At 47.3% G+C, this 17,454-nt stretch overlaps 1 protein-coding gene across 4 annotated transcripts in view; it reads left to right on the top strand.

The window, feature by feature from the left end:
• Positions 1-17,454, top strand: part of NRP2 (neuropilin 2) — an 89,347-nt gene that overhangs the window by 48,365 nt on the left and 23,528 nt on the right. For all 4 annotated transcript variants that reach the window (XM_066553963.1, XM_066553962.1, XM_066553966.1 and 1 more), the window contains exons 11-13: positions 2,876-2,992; positions 5,541-5,693; positions 15,606-15,868. In XM_066553963.1, the coding sequence (XP_066410060.1) occupies positions 2,876-2,992; positions 5,541-5,693; positions 15,606-15,868 (533 nt within the window). The remainder of the gene's footprint in view (positions 1-2,875; positions 2,993-5,540; positions 5,694-15,605; positions 15,869-17,454) is intronic.

Below are 17,454 nucleotides of genomic sequence, written 5' to 3'. Positions count from 1 at the left end.
CTGCTTACATATGAATCTGGAGCCCAGATGTCAGTGATAAAGAGGTATGATTTCCATTTTTTAAAACAGATCTGTAGAAAGCATATTTTGTAAGAATTCCCATTCTAGGAAGCTTGAAAGACACAGATCTTTTTTTACCCTCTTGTGCAGTCTTAAGTAGCATTTCCTCCTGCGACGTGCTGCAAGATGCATTGCAAACACTTAACAGCAAACCACACAACACATGTACACACTATTAATAACGATAATTGTTCACATTTGAAGTCAATAGTAAATATCCCCCTGGACTGGCAATCCATTGTAAATTATCTGAACTTTAAATCGGATTAGATCTTAATTTAAATTTTACAACATCTTAGGATGTTGTGGGAGAAGCAGGTGCAAGAAGCAGGAGCTGAGGGCTTTGTGCAGACGTGGTCAGGCAGCTCCCACATTGCTGCTTCCTGCAGCTCCCAGGAGTCTGCAGCTGCGAGATCTCTGCAGACCATTGCTGGATGGTGCATCACAGCACTGCATCGCTGCCATAGAGGGAGGCAGGACCTCCAGCCATGTGCATGCCAGCCCTTCCACTGCACTCCTCCAGCTTAGAGAATGAGGGGTTTGTCATCTTTAATGCCTTGTGCTATTTTTGGCCCAAATTCTCTTTTACATGTGTGTCCATGCTCATTTTCAATATCAGTAGCAACAGCACATGTTTTTTCCAGGCAAGGTGCTTTATGGTCATTTCCCAGTCTGGGTAATAATTTGCACATTGTAATGTTTAAAACTCAACTGCCAGGTCATAAATATCCCTAGCTTTATTAATCTACAGGCATTCAGCTTTGTAATCAGAGCAGGGCTTGTAATCTTGTGGATTCACCATGTTATAAAAAGCATTTATATCCCTGATGCAACCTGGGGAGCAGAGATAGCCCATGGCATTATCTGCATGCATAATCCAGGCTGGCTACATGCAGCAGGCTTGACAATCCCCAGAAAGGGCCCTCCTTTGCCGGGAGGACCCAGGCATGTTACAAAAGTGGCTGCAAAAACCCAGGCCAATTGCACTTGCTTGGGAACAAGATTAAGAAATGGATTAAAACAAGATGATTAAAATATTTTCAAGAGTCTAAGCCCATGTTCATCCTGCCCAGGTGTTTCTATTTCTTATCAGCAGCAAGCATCTTAATTACTGAGTTAAACATGTAACAGCCGCAACTGGGCTCACAAACTAGCTGGCTACTAACTCAAAAATTGGGAAGCAGGCAGTCAGCAATTGGCTTCTTTCAAAGACCTGCCAAAATTTTTCCTCTGAAGAGTGGAGAATGATGAATGTTCACTAGCAGCTGGGTTTCTATCCTTTGAAGATCCAAACATCTGGTTTCAATTGCTCAGTGACTTTGCATTTTGATTAGCAGTTACCACCAGTTGAACAGACACTTGCAGGGCCAGGGAGGAGTGAGAAAGCGAGCAAGCAAGACCTCTCTTTTTCACTTTCCATTTCACACATGACGCTGTCCTGCCTGTTATTTTCATTATCTCTTGTAACCATCGTGTTGCAGCTCTACCATGGTAACTGATTTTTCAAGATATATTTCTGCGGCTAGTCCAGGGCAGTGCAGCACTGTGATTTACATCCGCTCAGCATCTGTGTCCCATATGGGACTTGCTTTCAAGGTCCTTCCACACTGTCACATTTCAGCTATAAATCTTGATATACAGGAACAACAACCTAAAAAAATGTACCCACTCTAAATAAGTTCCAGCTTTCGATATGTTGCTTTCACCTGCTGCTTTTTTTTTTCTTTTTTTATGACATTTTTCTGTGCCTGGCTGCTTGCAATTTGCTTCTTGGTTGCATTTGGAGTTTTATGGGGTTGTAACAAATTTGAACTTACAAATTAAAAGACTTTGAGGCTATTTGGTATTTTATCCTGAACAAAAGACAGCCATTGGGAAAAAAAAATAAAAACCAAAAAAAACCAGAGAGTTTATGTATAACATGTTTAATAACAGGAAAATAAAAGGGCATAAAGGAACCTATGGAAAATATTCAATATATTTAGCCATTTCCTCCTGCTTCTGGCTTTATTAAATGATATCCTGAAGGGTGCCGACAAAGAAACGCAATCACACATAACTGAGCAAAGCTGCCTCTTTCTAAAAGTGGAAAGAATCAAGTCTGCTGTACTCCACTTAATGCACCCATAAAAGGAGAGTTTGCTGGAACCTAATGTCATTTACTGTTGATCTTAATATCCTTCCCTTTCTTGCTTAAATTTCCCCTGACACCTGTTTGGAGGTTGTTACACATGGGCCACATTAGAGAAAGGGAAATTGGACAGAGACCCTTTGAAAGCGTAGTCAGGAGCCTGGAGTGTGAAACCAGATGCTTTCTGCAGTGAGCCAGAGCTCACTAGGGGATCCTCTGGGTCCGTTTGCGGTTACATCATTTGTGGGTTTGAGTGACTTGTTTTATAAATTGGCACAATTGGTGGGAATGTTGTGTGTGTTTTTTCATTGTGTCATATGGCTTTATGAAAGAAAAAGATGTTCTGCTTGTGATCTCACGTATCCAGTAATGACAGCTAAGTGGATTTCCAACTACCCATGTCGATTGTAGATTAAAAAATTAAGAGAAAAAGTAGTGTGTATGTCTAGAGAAGAGGCTTGTTCAGTGGGAACTCCAAATCCATAGAACTCCCATATGGAAAGACAGTTCACTTGAAGTTCAAACCATGCTGACATTTGTAGCATGTGGAAATCTCATGGCATACTTGTTCTATCTCTTCCTGCCATTATAAGAACATGAAGAAAAAGATTTTTGCCTTGTTTCTACTACCTGGGCTTCTTGTTCCGTCTGTTGCAAACAGCTTCTCTACTCCATTTTTTTCAGATGTCAGGCCCACTGCAGAGACACTGGTGCCCACTTTGAAGAGTGAAGAGACCACCACTCCCTACCCTACTGATGCAGAAGCAACAGACTGTGGTGACAGCTGTGGAGAAGAGGAGGGTATGTATCAGAGCAGCACATCTCTATCTCAATAACTGATGGGTTAAGAGCTAGGAAAATACTCTTATCTTCCCATTAGTGCCAATACATGGGGCTGATTCCTGGAAAGCTTAGAGTAATATTATTAGTGATGGGCCAGGATTAAAAAAAAAAAAAAAAAAAGAAACCAACCCATAAACAAATCTGCCAAAATCTGATAAGTTCTATCAAGGAAGGATGGAAGAGCAAGAGATAGCAACTAATTCGGTCCCTGGTGTACAAGAGATGAAGAGCTGGTCTCCCAGCTTCCTTACATGACCTGAAGAAACTCATTTAGTGCCCTGTTTGGAACCATCTCCATTCCAGATCACCTCTTGGCTGCAAATCATAAACTCAGAAGGTGATTCAGACTGCCTGGTATGCAGGGCTCCTTTTGCAGAAGTCACAACTGTGGAAGTAAATCACAACATGTATCAAAGACTGATGTCCTGAACACTTATCTGCCTAAGGATCATCTTCCCTGATACCAGCAGCTTAAAATTTAGGAGGACAGTCTGGGCTCCTTGTGTGGGCAGTAGAGAGAGGGGAACACTAACTCCACGCAGAATTTCATCTACATAGTCTTAGATGGCTGTCAGATGTACGCGAAATGGTTTGGTAACAGTAGCACTTGACTTCTTCTGAGGATGGAAGAAGCTGAATGTTAGTTTAGACTCCATGCTGTGCTTGTTAAGGGCCAGTGCTGGGGGAGGGCTAATCTTATCTGCCTCAAATCCCTGTCTGTAAAAGCAGACATCATATCCTTCTGCTTCTTGCAAGGGGGATGTGTGCATCTAAAGGTTGTGAAATGTCCAGATTAAGAGGAGAGGGCTTGACAGAGCTGTGCAAGGTTAGTTGTACAGCGCAACGATCAGGAAATGCATTCCCCTGGGTGCAACAGCAGAGCCTGGGCCTCAGCACATGTACACAAGGACTTCAAGAAGAATCTCACAAGGAAAAACTATCCTCTGAGATATCTCCTAGGACTTCTGTCACTTCAGCTTTCAGTCCCAGATAAAAAAAATTAATGGGTTTTTAAATAAATAAATTTATAAAAGAACATTAATTGGCTTTTTCACACCTCCCATGGGGATTCTGCCGTACTTTAGTTCTAGAAATGTAAGTTGCAGAAGTAGCTCAAAGGGCCTGATTCTCATTGCTTTGCCTTAGTGGTAAGCCTGTGCAACCCTGCAACCATTAAGGCACTTGGGAAAGTGCTGAGAGGAAATTTAGGCCAGTAACAGTCTCTGCAAGAACACAATTCCTGGGTGCAATCCAGGGCAAGAGAGCAAGCAGAGTATGTCGTGGAGCGTGGAACCAGCCTCCCTGTCAGCTTCCCTCAGATTCAGCAAAAATTTTCATTCTCGTACTCCATAAAACAATGAGTGTGTTTCTCTGGACAATCAGATTTATGACAGCCAAACAGAAACAATGCTGCTCTCCAGGGTATGAGATTAGATTGGAATAAAAGGATCCATGATCTACATTGTTTTATTTTGGAGTGGGAGCATGTAAAAAAAGCCCGCTGCCCCTTGCAGTGAAGTTCTGCTGATGCCTATCACTTGAGTCACTCACCTCCTTCTGGCTATGGCTCACTTTGTGGGCACTGTGATTTAAAACTTCCTCTTTGCTCAGGAAAATCCTGGCCTATAATTAGGCTCAGACATGCATGTCCGCTGAGTGCCTGGTATGGACTCAGCCCATTTCTGCAGCCTCCATGGCACGTGACTGATTCCCTCAGCCCAAGGAGCCAGCAGCTGCCTCACTGCCACATTCAGCCCCTGGCATGTGCCCGCCTGCCCACAGCCTGCAGAAAAGCTCTCCAGAGCTTTCAAAGCTGTTGTCACAGGGGAATTAACTCTGCTCCTGTTTCAAGATGGAAAGTTAAAGGACTCGCCCAACGACCATGTGGTGAGTCCATAGCAGAGCTAGAAATAGAGGCTGGCTTCTTTCACTCAGAATCCAAAAGCTTGAGCTCATGGTGGCCCCACATTTTCCCTGGTAACATTTCCACAAGAAGGTAGGAAGCAGTGAGTGACAGCTCTCCAGGATGACAGACAGCTCCCGTCTGGTGCAAGTGGCTTGGTCTGTCACTCAGGAGCTGGGTTTCTGGAGCACTTGAGATTCTCCTTTTGGAACCAGGCAGGAACTTCTGAGCATGGGGCACTCAGGAAGGACTCTTCCCTGACATTTAAAAAGGCATTTAATTTTGACCACTCTAGGGGAAGAAGAAAAGGTGCTGATTAGAGTCTGGAAGCATTTGGTTCTTGCTTTTATATTTGCTTAGTTTGGTGGATTAGCCACAGGACATGGTGTGAACATTTTGATGATACAGAACTTAAGGCTGATCCTTGGAGCTGAGGAAATGTGAAATAGGTTAAAAGCATCAGTCTGAGTGAGATTTCATGCTTTCTTCAGTTTTGATGGCTTGCCAGCTATTTTAGTTTTGGGTTGTTTTTTAATAGCAACCCTTCATGGGTAGGTCATTTTTTTAATCTGACTTTATTTTGCTTCTATTTCTTTTTGTAAGATTTCCAACTCCCTGCGAACTTCAATTGCAACTTTGATCTTCCTGAAGACCTTTGTGGTTGGTCACATGACTTGGCAACTGGCTATACGTGGTCTTTCCAGCCTTCAGGCACCTGGATTGGCAACTCTGATCCAAGCCCTGACACTGTGCCTGGTAAGATGATTAATACCAACCAAAGCAGGGAAGAGAGAGCTGATGGGTCTTGGTCCATGTGAACAGTATGAATGATTATTGCACAGCTATCATGAGTTGCAAGGGCTGTGCAGAGCTGAACTTCTTTTATGGAAACTTTCAGATGCTTTATTGTATGGTTTATGACTTATTTATAGGACTGTGACCTGAATTATACTAACTGTCCTCTTGAGATGGACTTGAATCAGACACTGGGCTTTCAATCCCATGGGACTGTGAAGGCTAGCCCAGGCTTTGTTCCACATCCTGATCCAAATGTCCTCTGTAGGATCCAGTGCTTTTTCCCCAGAGTGCATTTCTTCCTCTCCCATATGTTACTCAGATTGCCTATAGTCTTCAGCTACTCTGCACTCTGGGCTTGCAGAGGCTGGATTTCAGTCTCCTCCAAGGGAAGGATGAGCTAAGCCCTAAGAGTGCTGGAAATGCCAGCTTCTTGCTGTTTGACTTTTGCTCTTTTTCTCTTCGTGCTTTGGAAGCAGAAGATTTGCATGAGTGTGACAGAGCCTAATTTATGGAGGACCTCACTGAGATGTGCTGGCATGGCTTGCAAGGGAGCCTGCCTCTGGCAATGTGGTTGATAGATCAAGTTCTTCAGCTTCACATCTTGGAACTCACGCCAGGACTAGTGTGCTTTCCTTATCCCTCATTGACTTTGTGGCATGGCTGGCACGAAGAACATTTGCCAATTTCCTTATAACAGTAGGCTGTGTCACTGTAGCACTGCTTCACTCTCAGTCACTACTTGTGAAAGTCAAGGCTCCTGCAGGCGAGCTGGCTGATCTTACCTGTCCTGGGCTCTGCCCTGATGCCTGGTGATTCCAGTGTCTGTGAGTCCCATCCCCATGAGTGTCTGTGAGTCCCTCCTCGCCCTCCCCTGGGTAAGGTTGAGTCTCAGAATGCAAACATGCAAGCGAACCTGTTAGCCACCTGGCAGAGTCACTGGCCAGATTGGCAGTGCCGCCAGCCAGTTGGAAAGCCGTGCAGCCAACACCTGGTAGGCAGTGCTAAAGAGGAAAATATGTATTCCAGAAACATATGGGAAGAGGAGAATCTGCTACATCTCCACACACAAATCACCCCCACACAAATGCACACATCATTTCTCTCTTCAGCTCCTGAGGTGCTTAGCTTTTTTCTAAGAGACACGGTAATGCTGTAAGTGCAGCCCATATGGACATCTGAAAAATTCTTTGGCGTGACATAGGGATACAGTGTCTGCTAGGGAGAAAAATATTTTCATATTTCAAGTGTTTATCTCTTCAGCATTTGAGTGCTTCAGAAGATTAATATCTGGAGCTCAGTGGAGCCTCAGGCAACAGGAGAGAACACTTAGAGCCAGCCCCAGACTTAATAACCCTCCCCATCTCATTCACTGTAATAATGTTTAATTAATATAAGTCTCCTGCAAGTAGGATAAAAATTACTTATTTTTATAACTCAGACTCAATTTTTCATTTCATTTCCTCTCCCCTGAGTCTCTCTACAATTAGTTGGCCATAGTTTCTTAGAAGATCCTGTTGTAGCCCAGGAGAGGCTGGTGCTGCCTTAGCCAGCAGCACGCAGTCCTTGTTTTTCCCCTCTTTTCCTCTTTCTCCTTTTTCTCAGTTATGAATTGCACAGTTTCACAGTTGGGGCTGGGGAATGTCGTCCTGCTGAGTTCAGTGGTCTGTTTTTGTGCCAGTGTGGAGAGCTCTCCCTTAGGGTGCTGTGCAGTCAGGCACTGTAGCACTGAGGGGGTGCAGGCAGGAACTCCAGCAGGAGGAGGTGGTGGCTCCAGGGGGCTGGAGTGGCTTACCCATAGCAGCGGGGGAAGCCAGCAGCAAACACCAACACAGGCTGAGGGGTCAGCATTGGCACTGCCATGGATCTGCCTCCTGTCTGGTTCAGGCAAGGGTGTGCCATCCTGGCATCTGTGGGCATCTGCTGCCTTGTCCCCACAGGGCTGCAGAAGAGTTGGAATTCAAAGGCATCACTGCTATGCCTCTCTTTGGTCCTGCTCTTAGAAATTAAGAAGACATGACACAAAAAGAAGCAACTATTTGTTTTTTTCCTCCCCAAGGAGCTTTTAAAGGCAACTGGAGAAACATGAAAAAGAGGCAATGCCAGCTCCTTGGTGGGGACAGAATCAAAGCATTGTTTGGTTCACACTCCCCCATTCTTTCCCTGCCCTTCCCTCGTGCTCCCTCCAGCACTTTGTTTCTAGTTAGAAAATTCACGCTCAGACTCCAGGGAGCAAGGAATGAAAAGCCGTTGTTCAGGGTGGTCTTTGCTTGTGAATTCCCCACCCTGGGGTGAGCAGTTGGGTGAAGGAGAGCAGCTGTGCTTGGTTAGAGGCAGGGCAAAAGTTAAGGAGAACTCAAGGCTTCTGGAGCCCAATTTGCTCTGATTTAAAGGTGCTGGCCCAGGCTAGAGGCCATGGCTGCTCCACAGTAGCAAGAAAGTGTGCTGTGCCTTTAAGAGCTATGTGGAATGTGGTTTAACTTCTTTTGAAAATGGCAAAACAAAAATTAAAATTAAAAAGGAAAAAATAATAATGAAAGGAAGAGCCCTGGCTCAGTCTGCATAAGAGAGAGGAAAGGAAATGACCATGGTGAAATATCCTCTGTGAGGCACTTGATTAGAAAAGTCTGCTGAGAGACAGGCCTGAATTCCTCAGATATCTCCCAATTTCATTTTATGCGCTGCATGCAATCCCTCCTTGTCTTTGGCACGGAGAACTTCTCAAGACTGACAAGACACCCACTGCTCTCATTCCACTATTTTTATTTCCAAGATACTCTTTCAGGCAGCTCTGCATTTCTTTTTTTAGCCCTGTGTTCCTTGGGCTCTTTGCACCATGGATTAACTCCACGTCCTCTCCTGCAGGCTCCCATTACACGTCTGGGGACCTCATTGGTGAAAGTGGACCCAAAGTGCCCAGCTCAGCAGAAGCCCAGCATGGTTCCAACTGCTACCTGCCCTTTGCAAGCCTAGAAAATACCATTGGCTCCCTTTTCCATGCCCCCATAAGAGATTGTCAGGATTTTTCCCTCTATGGACTTTCAGATGCTTCCCATCTGTAGAAAGATTCCCCTTAGCTGCACCAAGCGAGCTTCACGGAGCAACAAGTTCAGGTTTCAATGAGATTTCATCCCTCCTCCTGCTGCATGCAATGGCAGCATGCCATTGGTGTCAAGATAAAGGTCTTAAGACCTGAAAATAAATCTGGGTTAATAACTTAGGCACCTCAACTTTTCACCATCTTTGAATTTCACTGGGGTCTTGATCCTGAAGGGTCTAAAGATCCTGGGTTGTATCCTTAGCTGGTCAGTGTGATTGTATTGCTCTCACTGATGCTACACTAATAAGCCAGTACCGAAGAGATGGAATCTCCGTGTTTTGCCCACTTTTTCCCCCTTCCCTTTTCTTGCAGTGCTTAAGCAAATACCTTGTGGTTCTAGAAGAGAACTGTGGGATCTGCAGCTTTACCATGTATTGCTTCTCCTTCGGGTGAGCACAGCATCAGGGTCAGACAGAGCCCTGGCAGTATCGTGAACCCCGTGTTGTTCGGATGTTGGCAGCTGTACGTGTGCACAGAAAAGGAAGCACTTTTAACCTTGCACTCTCCTGACCACACAGCTCTTGGGCTGGGCTGCAAAAACCCACTGAGAGCTTCTCTTGTGGGCCATGGCCTTGCTGGCTTGGAGGGTCAGGAATGCTGCTCAATTGCGTTGCAGGCGCTGCAGGGAAAGGTTTATTTGTTTCAAAGTGTTTTCGGCAGAGGAGTGTTTATAGTGCTCTGAAGTTTCGTAAGAGCTTATTTTTTAAGAGAAACAAACATTAAGCTGTTTTTAAGCTGATGGTGACCCCTTACCATTCCTGTGTTTTTCCCATGGGATCTTTAAAAGGGAAAGTTTCATATTTTTCCTGCAATCCATGAGAACTGCTGTTGGAAGGCCTTGATTCTACTGTGTCCAAACTAGCAAAAAGGTTTTCATGGTGTTAACAGGGCAGGGCTGAACTGAAGTGGGTCTGCACTTACTCTCATGAGAGTCTCAGGGCTTGTGCCTTGGGGACACAGTTTGACCTCAAGGGTCAATCCTGTGTCCTTTGAAGTAGGAAGGAGTTTTACATGTGGGGTGGTATGAAAGTCAAGCATTTCTGTGCAATGAGTGAGCAGCTGCACACTGTGGGAAGGAGACCATATATCCATCTCTGTCTCTCTTCGCTCCCCTCATGTGTGAGGCAGATTGCCTCTCAGCAAAGCTGTACGTGTCTCTCCTGACTCTCATTTGCACAGTGAGGACAGCAAATGCTAGAAAGTCCTTCATGCCCTGGCTGCCCACAGCATGGCAGAGCTGGGACACCCCAGCACCCCAATCCCAAGAGGTTTGCTGAGCGTCAGCTGCTCAGTGTGAGTTTCCTGGCTGCAGGCTAGGGCCAGGCTCTGGCTGTCCATGTGCCCATACTGCCTTTCATGAGAGGAGGAGGTATGGCCATGGTCTGTTCTAGCAAAGCTCCTGCTTGCTTGGGCTGGGCTGGAGGCAGAGGAAAAGAAACCATTTCTCTGGGGCTCACTGCTTGCCTCAGTTGCTTTTTGGACCCAAACACCAGTGACACTCCTGCTTAAAAAAGCGGGCTTGAATGCTCTCTGCAAAGCAAGACACCTCTCTCAAACCTTAGCTGTGCACCACCCCATGGCTTCACAGCAGTGGGTCACAGAGCAGGGCTAGGGAAAGCAAGTGCGTGCAGCCTGTGCAGTGCAGCACCGGCCTGCTCAGCTCTGCAGTTGTGCAGCAGCAGCCTGCTCAGCTCTGCAGCCGTGCAGCCCCAGCCTGCTCAGCTCTGCAGCCGTGCAGCCCCAGCCTGCTCAGCTCTGCAGTTGTGCAGCACCAGCCTGCTCAGCTCTGCAGCCCCAGCCTGCTCAGCTCTGCAGTTGTGCAGCCCCAGCCTGCTCAGCTCTGCAGCCGTGCAGCCCCAGCCTGCTCAGCTCTGCAGCCGTGCAGCCCCAGCCTGCTCAGCTCTGCAGCCGTGCAGCCCCAGCCTGCTCAGCTCTGCAGTTGTGCAGCAGCAGCCTGCTCAGCTCTGCAGCCGTGCAGCCCCAGCCTGCTCAGCTCTGCAGTTGTGCAGCCCCAGCCTGCTCAGCTCTGCAGCCGTGCAGCCCCAGCCTGCTCAGCTCTGCAGTTGTGCAGCACCAGCCTGCTCAGCTCTGCAGTTGTGCAGCACCAGCCTGCTTAGCTCTGCAGTTGTGCAGGCATAGATGCTGAGCTGGTGGGACTGTGCACACCTTTCATGCAGGGGCAGGCAGGGTGCCCACCACGCTGCCAAAGGACAAGTTTTGGTGGCTGGCAGCTCATGTAGCATAAATGGCAGGATCTAAGTGGCATTTGATTTGTCAGGGACACTGTGCCCTCCCTGCACTCCCTGGGAAGGTAACAGGACTCACAGTTGCACTGTGCTGTTGAGGGCACGAGGCTTAATTGAGAGGATGTAATGGTGGGTCCATTAGAAGGGCTCCAGAGAGCAGGCTGAGAGCCTGGTTCTGGGTAGGTGTGGGATTTTATGCCTTTTGATGGGCTGATTTAGAGACTGAAATGGCAAGGACTTGGCAGGCTAATTAACACATAATCAAAATTGAGGGGATTTTCCAGTAGATGCAGTGATCTAGTTAATATAAATATTAGTTTATGGAGGATTGACTTTCTATCGTAAATGAAAGTCTGTCATTGAGGAGAGGCCTGTCATGAAATTATAGTGGCAGCCTTTTGAGGTGAATTTGCATGATTTGCCAAAAAATTTAAAAATGTGATAGCTATCAAATTTCAATCTGCATAGTCATGCAGCTGCCATTCCCTTGCTACCAGACCACCCTGCAGTCATGAGAGCATCCGAGCTGATCTGCTCCCCAGGAATGGCAAGAGCTGATGCAGCTTCCACCTCACATGCCCCAGAAGAACAGCAGGCTCATGCCTCACTGGGATGTCCACTTGGCCATGACACAGCGTGCTTGGGGTGGCATTTGGGGCTGTGCAAGCAGCAGACAGTGCCCACAGCAGTGTGGTCACCTCTGGGATTTGACAGACAAGAGGTGGCTGCCACTGGGCTGCTGTGCTGCTAGCTAAAGCACACCGTGCAGCAAAGGAGAGTGCAGCGACCTTTGGAGGGATGTAAGTGAGGGCAATTAATGTGGTTCCTCCACAGGAGCAGCAGCTGTAACTCAACAATATCCAGTGAGGGGGAAATGCAGAGGGAGTTTAAAATCTCAATAATTGCTTGTGTACATGCTGCCCAACATGTTTTGCTGGAACACCTCCAGATGTGCTGCTGAGATTCGTGAGGGAAGGTGCTTTCCTTGAGAGAGGGTGTGAGATGTGCAGGACCCAAGCACAAGGCAGGCTGACCTTGCAGAAGGGGTGGCTGCTGTGGCTTGTGCTTGCAGTCTGACCCAAACTGTGAGGCTTCATCCCCCATTGCCCCTAATGTCCTCTCAGATGGCTTCCTAGCAGGAGGGGGCAGGTGTGCCAAGAGAAAACCATGTTGCCCAGATGGTTGGTTTGCAGAGCCCAGCTGGTGATTTATCCAGGACTCACTGCCATGCACACAGGAGGGGCTCTGCCATCATCTGGCTGGGGTGGTTCCATGTTCACATTACTGGCTCCCTTATATCCAGATGATCCCATAAATTGTCCATGAGATTTATTCCATAGCATCAGTTGCAAAACAGAGGTAAAATCCCTGAGTGGGTTTTCCTGCCTTTTTTGAGCCGGCGCTTTGAACAAGCAGTGCCAGTTCTGTGGAGGATGTAGCTATCATGTTAGAAACAGAGTCTGCAAAGCAAAGTTCTGGGAAAGAGATTAAAATGCACTTCTGATCCTGGAAGAATTGATCAGGTCATCATTGCAAAGCTCTCTTCAAGTGTTTTAACAGGGGAAATCAGCCTTTCAGATGCTTTCTGTGCCAAAGGCTTCCATTTACTGTATCAAACAGAGTGACTACTGGAACCACCAGGCTTCCACATGCTGTTCCAACAATTACCTCCACAGTGCCCTTATTCAGTCAGTCTCAGCAAATTTGTAGGGCTTTTCCAAAGGTCCAACTAGCCATTAGAGTGATCCAGCCATTTCATCTTCAAATGACATAGAAAGTCATGCCTGCTTGCACTTGGCTTTCCACCCCAGAAACTGGTACTGGTACCAGGAGCAAGAGTGCACGGTGCCCAAACCCACTGCTATTTGCAGGGGAGCAACTGGAATCACCAGCCAAAGACTGAGCCTCCTTGGGACTGACAGTAGGTCCTGGAGAGATCTCTGAGCCCCAGCAAGAATTGGGCAGAGAGCACAGGAGATGGGGGGTTCCCAAGTCTCTGAAAGATCCTGTGTTGCTGAAGGGAGCATTAGTTTTGGCTGCAGTTTAAGAGTTTCTTTGATTTCACAGTTTGATAGGAATGGGAACAAACAGAAGGTCAGTGTCAATCCTGGCAGGAGGGATGTGACTCAGAGGCACACAGGCTCTTCTGCTGAAGTGGCAAGACAGCCACACTAGATACCACTGGCTTTCAGGGTGAGGATAATGGGAGGTGTCCAGCTGCACCATTAGAATAGTCAGTCCCCTCTAGTCAGCTGTGGGCTATGGGTAGATCCAAGGATGGCTCAAAACCCTGAACTCAGTCAGACAGCTTAGGTACTGGCACCAAAGGTTGGTCCTGAACTTTGAGGATCTGGATTTGATCATTCTTCAACCTGGCTAGTGCTTTTATTTAAGATTTGCCTGTGAGACCATTTCAGCTGTGAGATAAGTGTATGACTGCAGTCTGATTTGCTCCCTTGTTTGTTGCTGCTGTTCTTTTCTTGTTGCTGCTTTTTTATTTGAAGAGGCTTGTAGTGAATTACAAAAAGAGGATTTTAATTCAGGAGACCTTGATGACTTATTATGCCTTATCACTCCTTAGGCATGGAGTACAGCTTGTTCTTTTTTTTAATTCCTCCACTTGTTTATCTCCCACATCTCCTCCTCCACTACTACCACTCTGAGGTAAATCACAAGAACACTCCTCCATTAGAAAACGGCATGGTACTTTTTCAAGTGATTCACTCAAGCAGGAGTGGGCAAACACACTTTCATCTTTTCTGCTACTGTTTGCTGGCATAAAGTGCCAAGTGGCACAGGGACATTTCACAGGGGCTGGAAAATTTTGCTAAAATGTTGCTGTTTCTTTATGTGGCCAGCTGGGAACAGATTTGTCCTTCATACAGCAAAATCAGTGAAAGTTCATAGGAGTGGATATGCTTTTGAAGTACTTTGATCACACATGGTAGGAGAAGAATGATGGCAAATATTCCTGTTATCTTGTCCTAAATTTATTTTAGAAGGCTGCGTAGCTCACAGTGGTTGGTTTCTGCTCTCTGGCACTGACATCTTGCAGCAGGGCCAGCACTGTTGATAGATCTCCCTTGGGCTGTGATGTCACCTGACTGCTGAGCAGCAGTGATGTCAGCTGCTGTTTTCTGTTGGGACCTATCTTACCATGGATTCCGAGTTCAGGTCTCTCTGGTTTAAGTTTTGGAGGTGTTTTGAGCACACTCTGTAAACATTCTGTGTACAGACACTGTTCTTGCCACTGCTGTGGGCACTGAAGCCACAGGGGGAGCAGGGCAGACAGGGCCAAGCTGCTGCTCAGAGCTTGACCCAGCAGGCTAAGATGTGGGGGAAGGAACTGACCAACCCTTCAGTGTAGTTCTGGGGCAGAGATAATCCTCTTGTGCCTGGGCTGGCACATGCTGGCATGAAGCACCAGTGGCACTTGCCCACTGTGCAGCAAGAGCAAGCGTGCACATCCCTCTGTTGGGCAAAATGCAAAGTCTAGCAATATTTGTAGCTGGCCTGTCTGGGTCACCTTGCTCTGCAGCTGGAGCGACCCAAGGGATTCCATCCTGACATTGGTCATGATGGAGAGACAGGTAAAGATCACTTCAGCTACACACTGGGCTTTCAGTCTGTGCTAAGGGACTTCAGACATCCAAGCTGCAAATGGGAAACTCCTTGAGGAGGCTTTTCATCAGAGAGGGCTGGAAATCACTGATTCCAGCTAAAGTCAGGTGTGCCTCGGGATTTGTATCCATGTGCTTTTGCTGCTATTGGTATTCAGATCAAGTATCTCCAGTTCCAGCCTCAGCCTTGAGCTTCTCCTGGGATATCAAGTGTATCAAATCTCTCCTCTCTGAGGACTGACAAAAAATGTGGCACACTTAAAATATAATATTAAAGCAAGTGAATCCTCTGTTGTATGTATTCCAGCTACCTTCAAGTTTGCAACCACCCAGTTGTCACCTATGCATGCTTCACACATTGGGTCCATGTCCTTCCTCTACGCTGTGCTTTAGAGGCTGTTTTGCTGCATTACAGAAAAACTGAGAGCCAGAGTTTCATTTTGTTGTGTGTATCCTCAAAACAAGATGAGTTTTCAGCACTGGCGTTTAGAAAAACCCACCTCAGGCTTTTTCACTGTGGAAGCTCCCAGTAGAATAAACACACATACTCCCTGCCAATGCAATTATCATGGCATCACTTCCTCTGACAGTAACTTGCTCCAGCTGTTTCACTTCTTCTAATTATGTCAGTCTTTTTCTTAACCACTTTCTGCTGTTGGTCTCCTACCCAGGGAGAAGGTGGTGGCTGGCGAGGGAAGTGTGCAACTTGATGCCCTGCCTGGGCTGCACAGGGTACAGCAGTGGCTCAGCTGGATGAGCACACAAAGGGTGCTGGTGTGACACCCCACTTTTGCAGGCATGGGGCTGCACTGCCATGCAGCACTGCCAAAGCCACTTGGCAGTAGGTGAGACACTTGTTGCCAGTGGCTGCAGAAAACAATAGATTGGTGTTTTTCTCCCTAAACAGATGTCAAGAATTACCTGCAACTGCAAAGCAGCGGAAGGCGGGAAAGCCAGCGAGCCCGGCTCATCAGCCCCACCATCTATTTGCCCCAGAGTGCTGTCTGCATGGTTTTCCAGTACCAGGCATGGGGCAGCAATGGGGTGATGCTGCGGGTCTGGCGGGAAGCCAGCCAGGAGCACAAGGCACTGTGGGTCATCACGGAGGACCAAGGGGAGGAGTGGAGGGAAGGCCGCATCATTTTGCCAAGCTACGACATGGAGTACCGGGTAAGATGCTTGCAGAAGCTGTGCTGGACCAGGTAGACTTCTCCAGCATCTTGATCTCAGTGTTTCAGAGCCCAGGCCCATTCATCATTGGGAAATGTGGCTGTTTTCATTGTGTTTCTCAAGTTACCATAGTAACTAAGCTACACTGTTTGTTATTCTGAGAGTGCCTGTCTTCTGCACAGACTTGGGCCTTTGTTCAGCCTGTTGCCTTTCATATTCCTCAGATCTCCCATTTTGCAAATATTCTCCCTTTTTCTTTTTTTTCTTCTTTTTTTTCCCTTCATTTTGTTTTGTGCATTTCTTCTCCTTCCAAGTGAAGGTCATCAGATAGTCTGACCAGAGGCAGCTTCAGGGAGCAAACCCAGCAGCCAGGAGAAGTGGGAAGCTGGGAGGGAGCACAGCCAGCTCCTAAGGGTGGGCAGCAAACAGCCATTCTCCAGCCTCAGCTGCAAGTGTTGACATAGGAGAAGGAAGAGGGAATGGAGGCTCGTTTGTGAATCCTCTTCTCTGATACCTTAGCCTGGATCAGAGGGCTCGGTGCCGGGCTGTAGGATCATGGCCCTGTCCCACTCTCAGAGATCAGGGGAAGAGAAGGGATGAGCTGGAGGGAGGAAGGGAACTGTGCTGCCTTGCCACAGCCACCTGAGCCCCTCTGGCACAGCTGTACCAGCATCCCATGGAGAGGCTGCTGCTTCCAGGAGTGTCTTTGGCACAGTTGTCCCTTCTGGGCAGCGTGCCGTTTGCCAGGGAGACAGTGCTACTGTTGTCACTTGTTAATGAGCATCAGCACAGCGTCCAGCACCCTCCAAGGCAGAAGGAAATATGGACTCCCAGGCTTGAGGCAGCAATTTAGTGACCACCCTGGTGGGGAGCCTTGCTCCAGCCAGCTCCCAGCCCTGACCCTGACCCAGGGAGCTGCTGCTGTCAGGCCACTGATCCCTCCAAACTGCTGCCTCCCACATGGGTTGACGGCCCGAGCTTGGGACCCACAGCCCAGACATTCCATTGCCTGTGCAGTCAGATGCTCAGCCCTTCAGGGAGGTGTCCTTGAAGGCAGGCATGGATCCCAGGCACCTTAGATGAAAGAGGGCACCTAATATTGGGAGAGGAGGTTTGTGAAGTACGTAGCCCTAGGAAATCATTTGTACCCTTAGAATCCCAGTATCACTAGGGTTGGAAAAGGCCACCAGGATCATCAAGTCCAGTCATTAACGCAGCATCATCATGTGCAGCACTAAAGTATATCCACAAGTGCCACATCCACATGCCTTCTGAACACTTCCAGGGATGGTAATTCCAGCACTTCACTTGGCAGCCTATTCCAATGCCTTCAGAGTAGGCAGGGGGATATAAAGCAAAAGCTGGAGCTGTCTGACTAGTTTGTATGGGTTTGGCTTTTTAATAAAATACCAGGAAACACAATATGGTTACAGATAAGAATGATGGGCACTGGCTGACTACTTTGTGTGCTAAACGTGAATATACCAGCATGCTGAATAATGGCGTCATTATGTAAATATTGCAAGTGTCTCCACTCAGCAGTTCTTAGAGCTAACGACTCTACTTATTTTTGTAAATATATTTTG

This window comes from Molothrus aeneus, chromosome 7, assembly GCF_037042795.1.
Source record: "Molothrus aeneus isolate 106 chromosome 7, BPBGC_Maene_1.0, whole genome shotgun sequence".
Taxonomy (NCBI): Eukaryota; Metazoa; Chordata; class Aves; order Passeriformes; family Icteridae; genus Molothrus; species Molothrus aeneus.
Note: the sequence above shows the minus strand (reverse complement) of the source record. Positions and strands in the feature narration are given on the sequence as shown.